The sequence below is a fragment of the Rhinolophus hipposideros genome (genome assembly GCF_964194185.1).
Source record: "Rhinolophus hipposideros genome assembly, chromosome: 6".
Classification (NCBI taxonomy): Eukaryota; Metazoa; Chordata; class Mammalia; order Chiroptera; family Rhinolophidae; genus Rhinolophus; species Rhinolophus hipposideros.
Genome location: NC_138052.1, coordinates 74,626,973 through 74,642,455, shown reverse-complemented (window position 1 = coordinate 74,642,455; position 15,483 = coordinate 74,626,973). Strand labels below are relative to the sequence as shown.

The 15,483-nt window shown below is 35.7% G+C and overlaps 1 protein-coding gene across 2 annotated transcripts in view; it reads right to left on the bottom strand.

The window, feature by feature from the left end:
- Positions 1-15,483, bottom strand: part of PARD3B (par-3 family cell polarity regulator beta) — a 973,558-nt gene that overhangs the window by 138,009 nt on the left and 820,066 nt on the right. For both annotated transcript variants that reach the window (XM_081052860.1, XM_081052859.1), the window contains exon 20: positions 8,334-8,636. In XM_081052860.1, coding sequence (XP_080908986.1) covers positions 8,334-8,636 — 303 coding nt within the window. The remainder of the gene's footprint in view (positions 1-8,333; positions 8,637-15,483) is intronic.

The following is a 15,483-nucleotide window of genomic DNA, read 5'->3' as shown; positions in this document are numbered from 1 at the left end:
AAAAAACACATCTCTAAGTTATCTATTATATTCACTGTTCAAGTTCCTACATACAGCCTGAGTCAGAAGTGAGAGCAGAACTAAAAACAGAAAAAAAAAACACAAAGCAAAACTGAAATAAAACTAACAGGGAAAATCACTAGAGAAAGAAATTGGGGACAAACCCCAATAGAGGTATGAGTTGTGCATGACAAAGCCTTGGCTCAGAGAAATGCCAAATCTCTGAAATCAAAAAATGAGATATCAATTATCCTGCACTGCCCAATAGCACAAGATATGTTCACACCCAGCTGTTCACACCTGACTATGAAGCTTTCCTGTTAACACTTTTTCTATCTTTCATCACTCTTAACTTAGGATTTCCCAAAACATACTTTTTCAGTGGTCATGAAAACTAAGAATGTATGTCCCCCACTTGTTTTACTTAAGTGACATTAGAAGTTCATCAGACTGAAATATTTCTGTCTCAGCTATAAAAGAGGCTCAACATAATGATAGTCTCCCACAGGGAATTAACAAGAATATATTTGGACAGAGTGCTATGTAGCATTAATCTATAACTTGTGCATTATTAAAGGGAAGTTAAAATAAAGGGAGAGAAATTACCTAGAAGTAATCTGTGGTGGAATCCATAGAGTTACTCTCAAAAAGCCACTTGCAATTCCTTTCTCCCTTGTCTTTATGTACTAGAAAGATGAAATAATATTTCTTAGTACCCTCTTACAACTGGCAAAGACTTTTAAATATGGTGTTTGCCAGTTGGAAGTTGTTGAGATCTTCTGGGAAATCTTTTTGAAGGGATAAACCTGACTGACACATTCCATTGGCCAGTTGCCCCTTTGTACTTGGAAAATGGACACGAAGCCAAGAGCTGCAATAGCCACTTAGAATCATGATGCAACATGAGGAAGAGGCCTAACCACTGGGGAAAGCAAAGGAGAAAAATGGAAAGAGGCCATTTTATGAAGTGAAGGCCATCTAAATTCCTTAAAGCTCGAGATAAATATATCAGTTGGGTGTTCCATTGTTTATAGTGAAACAACATCTGATTTGACACATTGTTGTTACTGACAGCTCTCCTGGGGCCCATAGAAATTCAGCTGGTCCATTCTATGAACCACTGTGGAGCCCAACTCCAAACCAAATGGACATTCACATGACATGACAGGAAGAAAGTGTTAGTTCTTAGGGACAAGCTTAAGTGACAAGCTTAGGGACATCTAAGCTTAAGTTCTTAGGGACATCTAAGGGACATCTAAGTTCTTAGGGACATCTTAGGGACATCTAAGTGTTAGTTCTTAGAAACAAGCTTAGTGACAAGCTTAGGGACATCTTATAAGTTATGGTTTCTAACAAGAATTGACAAAGTAGATAAAAATATAATAACTCAGCTCTTCACTTAGGCACATTATATGACTGATCTAAAAGAATCTGAGCTAGTTTTCTTTCCTTTTATTCCTTTCCTTTCTCTTCTGTTTCTACATTTTGTTTCTGATGATTGAAATATACCAGCAGGAGTTTGGGCTAGAATTAAGAATTAACCATTAACCATGTATCCATGGAACAGATGGAAACTAACAGGTTCCTAAACCCATGACTTTAAGGGTCAACAGCTAGATATAATCAATAACTTTTCTAAATAGTTATATTTAGTTCAGTAACTTATTAATACATAGACCAATAATATATAATACAGTCCAACAATATTTAGTAGAATAACCTTCCTAAATACTTATAGTCAACATTTATTGAATCAGGTACTGAGATAATTTTATTTAATCCACGAGCAATCCATAAGAAATAGGATATATTTTTGTCCCCATTTTGCAGTGAGAAAACTGAGCTTGGACAAATTAATACACTTGAACCAAAATTCTAGAAAGAATTAGCCTCAGGTTTTTCCCAAATTGAATGCATATTCATGATTTTTATAAATATTTATATATAAATATATATAAATATGTATATACAAGCATTTACATATATATTTTTATATAATATATTTATATTTGATATATATTATGTAAATAATATATATTATATAAAATATATTTATATTATATATATTTATATATTCATATATAAATATATATAAATATTTATATTCTAATGGAATACATTATAGTATAATTATTTGTTTATGTGACAGTGTTAACTCTTAGACTGAGTTCCTTGAGGGTAAGCATAGTTTTCAAACTTCTTTGTATAACCTATGAAATATAATAGATACTCAATAAAAGTTTCTTAAAATTTTGGTGACTATCTGCTGGGAAATTACTCTGCTTATCTGAGGTATTGAGGAGCTTGCCATTTGTCACGTTAATTTCATAGCTGTGGTGAATCAGTCATACGTAAGTATATAGTAAACAGATATTAAGGGCCTAGAATTACACTGGACCACGGAAAGTCTTATTTTCCATAAATAAGTCTAAGTGGACACATTGTTTATGAATTCTGAGAGGAGGAAAAAGTTATCTCTAGGACCAAGAGCAAGTAATTCCCTTTCTTGTTGGGTTACTAGACTGGTAAATTGGGATTCTCGCAAACATAATGTACCTTAATATCAGTAATATATTTGACATAGCGTTCATGGATGACTGAAGAATGCACACTAGACAACAGTAGACTGGATTAATAGTTAACTGAACATCCCAAAGAGTGTTGATTAATGGAAGTCTTGAGTGATGAGTTGCGGGGATTGTACTTGACTTTGATCAAGGATCTTATCAATGACGTAGATGAGTCCACAATGATTAAATACAAGGGTGGTATAAAGCTAGGAAGGATAGCTGATATATTGGAAGACAAAAATGAATAAAATGAATACTTTAAAATATCTTTATTGGCTACAACACTGGGCTAAACCTAATGAGCAAATATTTAACCTGGATAAAGAGAATACCTGATATTTTAAAAAATCATTGTATAAATGATTGCATTTTGCACAGTGTGTTGGAGAATCTGACTTGATAGCAACTCAAGTAAAAAGAAAATAGAGGTTTTAGTTAAAAAGTGCAATCTAAGCCAATAACCGCAGCTGGTGTAAAAGTTAAGGCCACATTAATAAATTTAAAAGGTTAAGACCAAAAGACGCAAGAGTCCTGCTGATTGCTATGCTTTTATGACCATATCTGAAACACCGTGTGCAGTTCTCCATAACATGTTCAACAAAGGGCAATCATAAATTCTACAAATCAACAGACTTGAGTGTATTCAGAATATGACTATCAAGTAGGCTACAGGTATGGATTATACTGTAAGTGACTAAGATGGCTAGAAGAGTTTATACTGAAGAAACGATTACATTTCTTAATGTTATATCCACGTTTTCTTCATCCTTGTAAGGCCAGCTCTTAGCACAGAGCCGGGCACATGTCTGACATTCAACAAATGTTTGCTAATGAAGATGGTCACCACAGACAATTGAAATACCTGAAGGGCTATTAATGAGGTTTAGATACTGTGCCCAGGCAGATCAATCCAGGATCTATGGTAAATGTTACATGGCAACAGGATTTGGGTGGATACAAAGTGGGCATTTCTATATCCATCAGTGTGATGTGGAAGACAAAAAGGATGCCTCATGAATTCCAGACACGGAAGTATGCTAATATGGGTCAAGTGACATCCTGTGAAGGATTTTGTGGAGAAGATGCCTCTGCATAATGGGATGTAAGACTCGACCACCTAAGGTCCCATTGGTTCTAAGATTGCATAAAATCATTAATTAATTAACTATTGTAAACAGACTGCTCTAGGAGCTGACGAGATAATGGTTAGCAAAAGCAGGCAAGGTTCCCACCCCCATGGCGCCTGGAGTTGAGATCCATAGTCGCCAAAATGGGCTGTGTGCAGCCCATTTGAAGGGAGGAAGAAAATATCAGAACTATTACTTGTAATCTCATTCTGTTATTCATTTCTATATTTGGTATATGTGTTATAATACATATAATACCTTCGTAAGGTAAGTAAGTGTACATTACTTGAAATCGAATACATATATTTTGGGGAGTTAACACGCAAAAACACTGTTTTATGGATATGAGGTGTGATCAAACATTCTGCAGTAAAGAATGTCAGATAATCATGTGAATTAATGAAAACTGCAACTGCATCAAATGCTACATCTTCTATTCCCTCTACTTGGGACTAGTCTAAATTCATCCAAACATAAGGCTTTCATGTTCATATACTGCGGGAGCCCTTTAAATGCTGGGGTTGCAGTGGGAGACTAACACAATTATAAACCCTAAGCAGTTGTCAGGCTTTGGCAGACAGGACTTAATCCAGATTATGCTCATATCCTGGAAAAACCGGCAGTGTGAGAATGCAGTCCTATGATTCTGTCAGAGTGGTAAGGATTTTTCAAACTACCATCATTGACAGATGAAACCTTTATAAGCCAGTTTTTCTTAGAAAGGCTGAAGGTTCAGGGCCAACCCTTGAGAAGCAGGGAGATAAGAGGCAGAACTTGCCTTTACTAGGAAATCACTGCGGGCGATACATATATGATACGTTCCTGTGATAGGGATAGGTGGAAAACTAGAGGTTTGTTTTATGCAATGATACCAAAAAAATGCAAAATATAAAATTGTATTTAACTATCCTAACATATGAAGCTGATGTCACAATCCACTTTTTGCAGATAAGGAGGTGAGGATAAACTGCCTAGGCCATTTAGCAGCCAGTTGAATTCCAGGATTTATGTCTCACATTAAAATCCTCAATGATCCCTTCCCTCCCTCACCCCAGCCCCACCTCTCAGAATGGAGTCCAAACTCCTAATCCAGTCTGCCATCTGTCTTTTGCCCAGCTCTCTGACTCTTCCATTTTCTCTCTTGCCATTTACTCCTCTCATTCAGCTTTCTCTTTTATTGAGCTTCTTGTAGTTGCTCTCTCACCATGTTTCCCCTCACCTCCATGCTGCTCTCTGTGCCTCCGTGACGCCATGCTCCCCGCACAGGAGCACTTTTCACACTGTGCTCTCATTGTGTGTTTACATTTCATAGCCTCCACTGGACTGTAAGCTTGGGAAGATACCCATCTTCTTCCTTATTTCCATATGACCTCCATACTGAATTCAGCTCCTGACACTTAGTATGACACTCAATAAATATCTGTTGAATTATATGCATGACAGTGAGAAATGGCATCTTGGAAAAGTTAATTTACTAAAGGTCATGCAGTAGTATCTGGAAGAGAACTGGACCCAGCTCAGCCTCATTCCAAAGCTCATGATTTAACCTGCTATTAGCATGTTGGGAGCCCAACTGGATGCCATTCTATATATACATACATATATCTACATGTATACATGTATCATACATGTATCTATATATGTATGTATGTATATATATAATATCTATATATAATATATCACATTTTCATGCTGCAATGAAAATAGTAGTGCATATGTCTTTTCAAATTAGTATTTTTCTGTTCTGCGATAAATACCCAGAGGTGAAATTGCTGGATCATATAGGAGTCAGAACCCTTCTTAACACAGGTTTCTGGACAGCTACTGCAAATCAATACATGTGAAAATAAGACACAACCTATTCATTCACAATATAGCTCTAACCTGCTTTCCAGCCTCATTTCCTATCACTTTCTTTCCCATCCACACTATGTTTTAGATGCTTCCGAGCTTCCTTAATATGTAATGCTCTTTTAGGCCACTTCACTCTCGTACATACTAATCACTCCATAAGGAAAACAATTTTTCTGTTGGATCTGGTCAGTTCTTGCTAATCCTTCCAGAGCCAGTTCAAAAATTGTTTCCTTTTGAAGACCTTTTCTGAACAGCAGAGTTAGAAATGAAAAGCTTCTTTTTCTCCTATTTGTAGTATGTTGCAGTGACCTATTTCCATATGAGTTGGCCCTCTTCTGACTAGAACATGATTTCCTCTGGACTGGGACCATCTCTTAATCATCTTTGTATCATTCCTAGAGCTTAAGTAGAAGACACTGAAAGAGAGACTGAACAGATGACAAAAATGAATGACATGCATCTAATTGTACATATAGTAGTAGGTTTAGAACTCACGGTGTCCTATAACACGTTGTTATATATGTTTTATATGTTAGGGACACTCTGACAGCAATTCTCTTTTTAGACTCACTGGTCCCAGGCATATCAGGAAAGTTCAGGATTTCACTGATGAAGGAGAGTAATCGTAACAACCATGATGGTGATAATAGACAACGTTACAGAATGCTCATCATGTGTCCAGACAAAAACTGCTTGCTGTAAGACTTAGAAAACAAAGAGCAGAACAATCTTTAAATATGATCAAAGATAAAAGCAAAATAAATATAATTCTGAGTACAAAGAGTCACACTTTGATCTGTTATCCAAAAGTATGACACCTGTCTAAAACTCCACTGGAAGAGCTTTAGATCACTTATTAATACAAAGAGGTCAGAGCCAAAAGAAAGACATGTCTGTGCTGGGCTGTAAACTACATATTTTTTTCCTGATATCATTCCTTAGTGGCTCCAGTTAAGATTATCCTAAGAAATTTCTTTCCTAGTTAAATCTACATGGGTGAAAATTAGCTTCCGGATAGCGTCTCCTAGTTTTCCAAAGAATGACCATAAGATCTGGAAAGAAAATAAGCGTTAGGTGACAAAAATTTGGGGAGTGATAAGTGCTGATTGTTGTATGTTCCTCTTAGAGATGTACAGTGCATATTAGCATCTTAGGGATAAGAAAACCATGGTAAGGAAAACTGTTAAGTGTGGATTGACCCAGAATCCTCCACAGCATATTTGACCAGTGAACTTTTTTTAATAAAATGCTTCATATTTATTTTCTTGGAATTAGAATTGAGAAATACTGGCTTTGGAAGTTCCTAGAAACAGTTCCACACTGTATTCTAACAGCGGGCATATGCAAAGGGGATTGCTATGAAGACCTATCTGGTTTAGAGAAAGTAAGGTTTGCTAGGGTCTGAGCCAGAAGAGACTCATGCTCGGTATTATCATTTATGTGATAAAAATTCAACCCTATATAAAGGCTTGGAAGAAAAGGGCCAACTCTTAATCACTTGTTTGAATTAAGAGTTTAGTAATTACGGCTGTCTCACACAGTCATAGAAATTTATACTTTCATTTTATCCCAAAGAAAAACTTGACCATCTTTCTTTAATACTATCAACCTGGAAGCTTGACAGTAAGGATTAAAAATTGCTCCTTCCTTCCCTCTTCGTTATTGGAAAGGCTCTGAAAGGTAATCAGTCTTGTGAAGCTACACTTTACAGTCTGCATAAAAATGCCATGATTTCCCTTCCTTTCCCCAACCTAATTGAAAGTGCATAATATCACCCAGCTGGGGAAATGTAAACGGTAAACATATGCAATATATCATGCTATCACACAAAAGCTGGTTACTAATAGGAACTTGGTGGTTGTCAGGACCAAAAGAAATCTGGAAAACAAGTCTTTTTTTCCATCTAGAATGAGAGCTCTTTGTGCCTGCCACCCTTCTTCCCTTACCTTCTCCCTCCAGACATCAAGCTATAACCAGATTAAACCAAGGTCAGTCAACTCATTCCTTGCCTGTGTAATTCCAAGGGTCACCTAACAATGTATATTGACTAACACTCTCTTGTATCAGCCTTTCAAGAGGTGAGGCATTTTACCTTAGGCAGGGTGTGCGGTTGGAATCATCTTGTTCCTACCTATTTCAGTTGTACTGAGAGATGGTCCTATCATCTTTTTCCTTAGCTGCTACACCTAAAGTTCCTTGGCTTTGTCACCTGTTATCTTTTTTCTACTTCATCAAACTCCTATTGTGAAGATTATCTCCTTTTCTACCACAGATTATCCATGAATATCTGTACAGGATCACATTTTCCTTGAGTATAAAATCCCAATCTTACTTTTCGAAGTCCTCTGTACCTCTGCAGCTATCTATAATCCCACTTCAATTATGCCTACTTAGAAATCATCATTCTATCCTCTGACTCCTCACTTCCAAACGTCACGCCATCTTAAATAAGACTTTCGCAGTAGGGCTTTTAGGAGAAAGGACAATATCCCTTCAAAGTTTTCACCATTAGTTCTCTTTCACAACATTCCTTCAAAAATTGCTCCCTGTTGTACCATGAACTCAACTTCTACTACTCATTCATGCCACCTTATAACTGGCTATTATTTTATTTTTGATAGCTAATACCTTACAGGTAGGTCACAGCATAAAACTTGTCAAGGGTACTGCGTCATTTCCATTTTAACAGACTGAAGGATGTATTTTTATCTGCTTCAGCAGTAGAGATGATTTGAAATGTACTGAATTAAAACTACATTCATTTTTCAATAAGTTATATTACCTGTCAACTGGCACGGGTGGATGGTATGGCTTGTTGACCTTGGCATACAGACCCTCTAAGAGCTCTCTCTCTGGAGACAGTGGACGGCCATCTCGAGGAAAACCCAGTGGTCCAGCCCGAGGGGGAGATGGAGACCTATAGACATTTGTTGATGCACATGGTTCCCGGAAGTGGTTCACTCTGGCGTAATTGGGGTCCATTTCATCATCGTCCATATCATGCAGTGATCCAATTGTACCAGTAGCATAATCAACAAGACCTCTTAACTGCTTTTCCCTTAGTTCCTGATGTTTTGCTCCAATCCTGGAAAATGTAGAATGACAGAGATATATGTGAGTTTACAAGCTAATACAATGATATACTTACTCTCCTGAATCTATGTTAATTGTTCCTAATTATTCACTTAGTGGTTACTTTCCTGTGTGTATACTCAAGATCACACCATGCTGAACACACCATGCCAACAGCATGTTCCATGGGATTAATTTTATATCTCTGGCCTTTATTTATTATAGTGTCTTTACTTTTTTTTCTTTTTTCTCACTTTAAAAGACAACTTTACTGAAATATAATTTACAATAAACAACCCATTTAACGTGTAAATTGGATGAGTTTTACAGGCTCTTTGCTTTTATAGCAATGCAATAGGTATTTTAACATCTTGCCCATTGATGACTGGGCTGATTGCAGACTCAGATGCTGATTTTCATCACCATTCCCTCCCTGTAAGTGAGACGTGCTTGTGGGAACAGTGTATCTTTGGTGCGATATTACGGAAGCCTGCCTTGGAACAGAGATGCATGTTAAAGAGCCCATCAGAATCTTATATTTTGTCTTTGATTTTACTATATGGTGCTCTAGACTTCCAGTGTTTTCTTCCAAAGAAAAGAGCTTGCACAAATTAATTTAAATTTGAAAAAGAAATGCAGAGGCTTTCTTGTCACTAAAAGCAGTGGGATCGGTTGTAATTTATAAGAGACTCTATTTAAGTTTTTTGGTTACATAAATGAGGATCATTGTGTCTCATTATATAGGGACCAGGGACAGAATAAAATTGTGAAGAAATTAATAGGCTCCTGACAGAGATGAATTGGCACACATAAGTGAATTAAACACCATTACTGGCAGAACTCCATGCTGCTAAAGCCTTAAGTGATATTACAAAATGTTACTGCTAATCAGTGTACTGTGTAGACTACTGGGAATGGGAGCAGAAAAATATACTTCGGTGGATTCCAAATTCATCTGAATTTTAAGAATTTGACATTTAATCTGGAAAGTGTTAGATCGGCTCTCCTAAATTCCCAGTTATGTGTTAAAATGGAAAGGTCACTGAGGTATCTTATCGGGCAATGGTGATCTGATGGTGCTCAGGTGTTCAGCACTAATGAGGAAAGAATGTAACCTTACATCACCAGGCAAACAAGGTGCATTGTGTACAAGATGAGAGAAGGAAGACAACGTTGGCTTGATGGTTAAAGAAAGACTCTTAAGAAAGGATGGGGACAAATCTGAAGTCCTGGGCTAAGAAAATACGATAGGGCTGTGGGCTAGAAAGGAAAGATCTGTATATGCCTGGAGACATATACCGAAGGCCTAAATGAGTGGGGAAAAAACAAAACTGAACTCTCTCAGTATCTTCGTTTCTTCAAACAAATACAGCTGTTTTTGCACAAGGCAGTTAGTGTTATTTTACAGAACATCAAACTCTTTGTAAAAATCTTAAGAGCCATGATCTTTCAAGGTATTTTTTCCTTTGGCAGAAAGGTTTTTTTTGTTTTGTTTTGTTTTGTTTTTTTTTTTTTAAGTGCAGAGGAGGGAGGAAGAAAAAAAAGATGAAAAAGGTATAAAACAAAAACCCAGCATCAATCCTCAAGTCACAACAGATGAAAATAAATGCCAGGGTATATTATTGCATGTCTCTTTTGACTAGGTCAAATCATGTACCCTACACCACATATAAGTCATTAGAATAATTTATATTTTTGCAAAGGGGAGCTTGAATCTTCAAGGGATTTTGAATGAAGATGAAAGAAGATTACACTGTAGGGTACCCATTAAGAGGCCCGGCCTATCCTCTTTTCAATGCATGTTAGTCCTAAATTCATGGATGTTTATTTTGAATAGTTTTTGATAAAGAAGTAATCTGCTCCACTGCAACAAAACAATCTTTATGGGGACAGCAGACTGGGTATCAGAGGATGCTTGCTGCACTATGATGGTAGCGATGGATTTCCATTGCAAGTAGAGCACAGGACATCAATAAAGTTAGGGTGTGGTTACTATCCCTCTTAAGTGGGAAACCTTCAAGAAAAATCATTCGGCAGAAAGGTGAACATCTAATGGCTGCCACACGGGGCTATACTTGTGCAGTAATGAAAAGAGGAAAACACCAAGCTTGGTTTTTACAAATCACAGAAATAGAACACTAGTATCTGTGTTCCTTATTTCATCACTTCCCTTTCTTTGAGGTTTTCTCATTACTTAAGCTTGCTGAGTATGTAGAGATTCTTGGATGAAAAGTACCCCATGTATGCAAAGCAGTATTTGTTTTGTATTTTTTTCTTCCTAAAACAAAACCTTATTTCTCCTTGATCCTCTCCACACCACTGAGTGTTTCAGTAATTAATTTCATATTAATCACTCAGTAGGTGAAATAGTAATTTCTCTGAACCGTCATTATTATGCCATATATTAGGGTCTCGCTGTGAGGGGGAGGACAAAGCAACCTCTGAAAAGGGGTATGTGGAGGCAGAAGAAACTCTTTCAAGAGTGAAATGTCAAAACAACAAAAACAAACAAACAAAAAAAGGTTGTTTTTTTTCCCTCTGACCTCCTTCTGCCTCAATTCAGTGTGAGAATTCTAAATGTTTATAGTCATTTCCACTTGGAGGTCTCCTTACCACTGGGAACTCAACCTGTTAAAATATCTATTTTTATTTATTTTTTTATTTTTTTAGGCATTTATATAATTTATGCCATGATCCCCCTGAGAAATCTAGTAGCCATCTGACACCATACATAGTTTTTACATTATTGCCTATATTCCCCATACTGTGTTTTACATCCCCATGACTCTTCTGTGACTACCAATTTCCTAATCCCTTCACTTTTCTCAACCAGGCCCTCAACCCTCTCCCATCTAGCAACCATCAGTTTGTTTATCTGTATCTATGAGTCTAGGTATTTTTGTTTTGTTTGTTTATTCTGTTCTTTAGATTCCACATATAAGTGAGATCATATGGTATTTGTCTTTCTCAGTCTGACTTATTTCACTTAGCATAATATCCTCTAGGTCCATCTTTGTTAAAATATCTATTTTTTAAAATAGCCCCAGAGACGATACACTTTTTATTGGATGGTACCACCAGTTTCCCCATTTTCCCAAGCACAATGCCTTTGAATTCTTTAAATCTCCTTGTTCTCATTTCCCCTATGAAAACATTGTTTCTTTCTTTTTTTATTTTCCCATTACATGTCTTGGATATCCTCTTTTAATTCCATTTCTTTAGCCACAGTCTGCTGTTCAGGCTTTATATTGCCTATATCTCCATTGTCCAATATCGTGGTCATTAACCCTATAGTGCTACATACATTTAAATTGAAATTAATTTAAAAATTTAAAACTCAGATTTTTGGTTTCACAAACCGAGCACATTTTAAGTGGTCAGTCACCACATGAGCTAGTGATGAATGCATTGGATAATGTTGATAAAGACTAATTCCATCATTGCAGAAAGTTCTATTAGACTATGCTGGCCTAGATTTTCCCGAGATATTTTGGTATGTCATCACATCTCACTTTTTAGTTAATTAACTAGCTAATTAATATTTTAATAAAGTATAGCTGACATACAATATTGTATTTGTTTCAGGTGCATAACATAGTGATTTGATATTTATATACCTTATGATGTGACATTCTACTTTAATTTATACCTTAAAAGGTTGCTAGAATAATCTTTCTCAAAGTGCTTTTCCATCATATCTCTGTCCGTCAGTTTTAATTCACAACAGCTCACCTTTTCTCCTTGTGTATTTTACATATGTGACTCCATTTTCTTACGACAAAGTGGGGCTCATTGAAAAGTTGGCTAATAATTTTATTTCTCTTATAAATGACTTATAAATAGCTGTTCTTTCTGCTTATCTGGTCAAATTCTTTTCTTTAAAGTCCAATAATCTTACTAGAAAAGTTATTATGGGTTGATAACTCTTTCAATATGTACTTCTAAGTATATTTTTTCTATCTGGGAAGTTTTCTTGAATTATAGATTTTATCGTTAATGTTGAAGGATAGAAGTTTAAAATAAAAATGTCAATTTTAGTAGTGAACCATTAGACAATAAAATAAAGAAAACCATACCATTTAAAATAGGATTAAAGAATATTGCAAACTTAAGGATACATTTAACAAAAGATGTCTAAGTCATCTACACTAAAAGCAATAAAATACTGCTGAGAGAAATTAAATAAGATCTAAATAAATGGAGAATTATACCTTATTCATGGATCAAAAAAGTCATCATTGTTAAGATGTCAATTCATCTAAATTGTCATCCCAATTAAACTTCTAGCAGGTTTATTTTCCAAAAATTAACAATGTGATTTTAAAATTTATTTAGAAAGTCAAAGAGAAAAAAAATAGCCAAAACACTTTTGAAAAATAAGAATAAAGTTGGAAAACTTACACTACTTTCTTCAAGACTTACTATAGAGCCTTAGTAATCAAGCCAAAGTTTAGACAAATACGTAGATGAAGGGAAAAGAAGACAGAATAGTAATATACCCACACATTTGGTGAAGTGATTTACAACAAATGTGCCAAAACAATTCAATTAAGAAGGGAAAATGAAGGGAAAATGTCTTCAACAAGTGGTGCAGGAAAATTTCTTCAACAAGTGGTGCTGTAAAATCAATAAGAAAAATCTGTAAAAGAAATAGAAACTTGGTCCCTACAGTATACTATAACGAAAATCAATGCAAGATGGAAGATAGGCCTGAACATATAGGCTACAACAATTCTACTTGAATAAAATAAAGGAGAATATCTTTGCAACCTTGGAGTAGGCAAATATTTCTTAGAACACAAGAAGCATGAAACATGAAAGAAAAGAACCATTAAAAAAAGAAAAAACAAAAAGAAAAAATTCACCCCAATTAAAACCTCATTAAAAAGCGTCAAGAAAATGAAAAGCAAATGAGAGAAAACATTTGCAACACACATCTCTAACAAAGTGTTTGTATAAAAAAATAAATTTGCAACTCAATAATAAAGACAAAAATAGCCCAAGTAGAACTGGGCAAAAGATTTAAGCAGATACCATACAAATGAAGATCTAGAAATGCCCAATACGCAAAGGAAATGTGCTCACATTATAAGTCATCAGGGAAATGCAAATTAAAACCACAGTGAGATACCCTTACCAAAATGAAAAAGAATGATAATACCAAATGTTGGAAAGCACGTGGGCCATCCAGAACTTTCAAACACTGCTGCTGGAAGTATAAAATGGTATAAGGTCTGGGAGTTCCTTATAAAACTAGACATGCACCAAAGCCACGACCCAACAATTCACCTCTCAGGTACTTACACAAGAGAAACAACAACACTTGTCCACAAAAATCCTTAAACAATATTTGCTAGCAGCTTTATTCATCATAGCAAGAAATGGAAATAACTGAGATGCCCATCGGCAGAATGGATAACCAAACAATGGTACAGTCATATAACCGTATATAAATCAGCAATAACAAAAATAGCTACAGAAATAGCAGCTAGGATGGATCTCAAAATTATCATACTTAATGAAAGAAGCTGGACACAAAACTAGAACACGATTCCAGTTATAAGAAATTCTAGATCAGGCAAAACAATCTCATGGTGATAGAAATCAGATCATTTACTCACGGAGTGGGTCTCCACTGAGTGAGAAAGGGCATGAGGGAACATTCTCGGGTGATAGAAATATTCAGTATTTTGATATACATTCATCAAAATAGAATAGATAATATTCTTCTCGTTATTTAAGTCCTGACTATTTCACTGTATGTAAATTTTACTTTATTTAAAAAATTTAAAACAAAAACTGAAAATAAAAAAATGCCAATTAAGCTATATTCATCTTTAAAATCCAAGTGATAAAATCTAATAGGAGTCATTAATTCTAAATTTACTGATACATAATTCTTTTTCTTTTAAATACAGTATCTAAAAATAATTACCATAACAAATTATCAGAATGAGTGTAACTGCTGGGAAAAATACTTAAACTGCTTAAAGAAACACACCCCTTTTCAAGCAATTTAAACACTTCCAAAGTACTAATTTATAAACCAGATATTGATTTCGATAAATACATGTCAGTCTTATTGATCCATAAACACTTCCTCTAAAGATAAGACAACTTGTTTTAAGTCAATTACAAGTTTCTGCAGTCATTGTTCAACAAATATTTATTGAGCATCTACAGGTTTTAGTTTTGTTTTTGATGCTGGAGATTCAGCAGTGCATACAAATGGTTGCTCTTGTAGAATTCATATTCTCCTTAGCGGAGGCAGAAACAGACAACAGAATGATGAAATAAAATAAAAAATAGCATTAAATAGTAGTAAGGGCTACCGTGGAAAATGAAGCTGGAAAGGTGGTAGGAAGGTTGGAGGGTGGGGTGTGAAGGACACACTTTTAAATATGAGGAAAGGAAAGGCACCACTGAGAACATTACATTAAAGGCTCGAAGAAGAGGAGGGTGAAACTGTACAGATAACTAGGGAACAGTACTTTAGGCAGAAGAGACAGCAAGTACAAAGGCCCTGAGGCAGGCAAGTGCCCCAAGCAGCAAGGAAGCCAGTGTGAGGGAGGGAGAAAACAGTGGACAGAGAGGAATTGGGGTCTTAGATCATGCATGGCCCTAAGGTCCTGGTAAAGATTTCGGTTTTTCAAAAACTCATAGACACAGACAATAATTTAGTGGTTACCAGAGGGTAAGGGGATGGGGGGTGGGTGATGAGGGTAAAGGGGATCAAATATATGGTGATGGAAGGAGAACTGATTCTGGGTGGTGAACACACAATGGGACTTATAGACGATGTAATACAGAATTGTATACCTGAAATCTATGTAAATTTACTAACAATTGTCACCCCAATA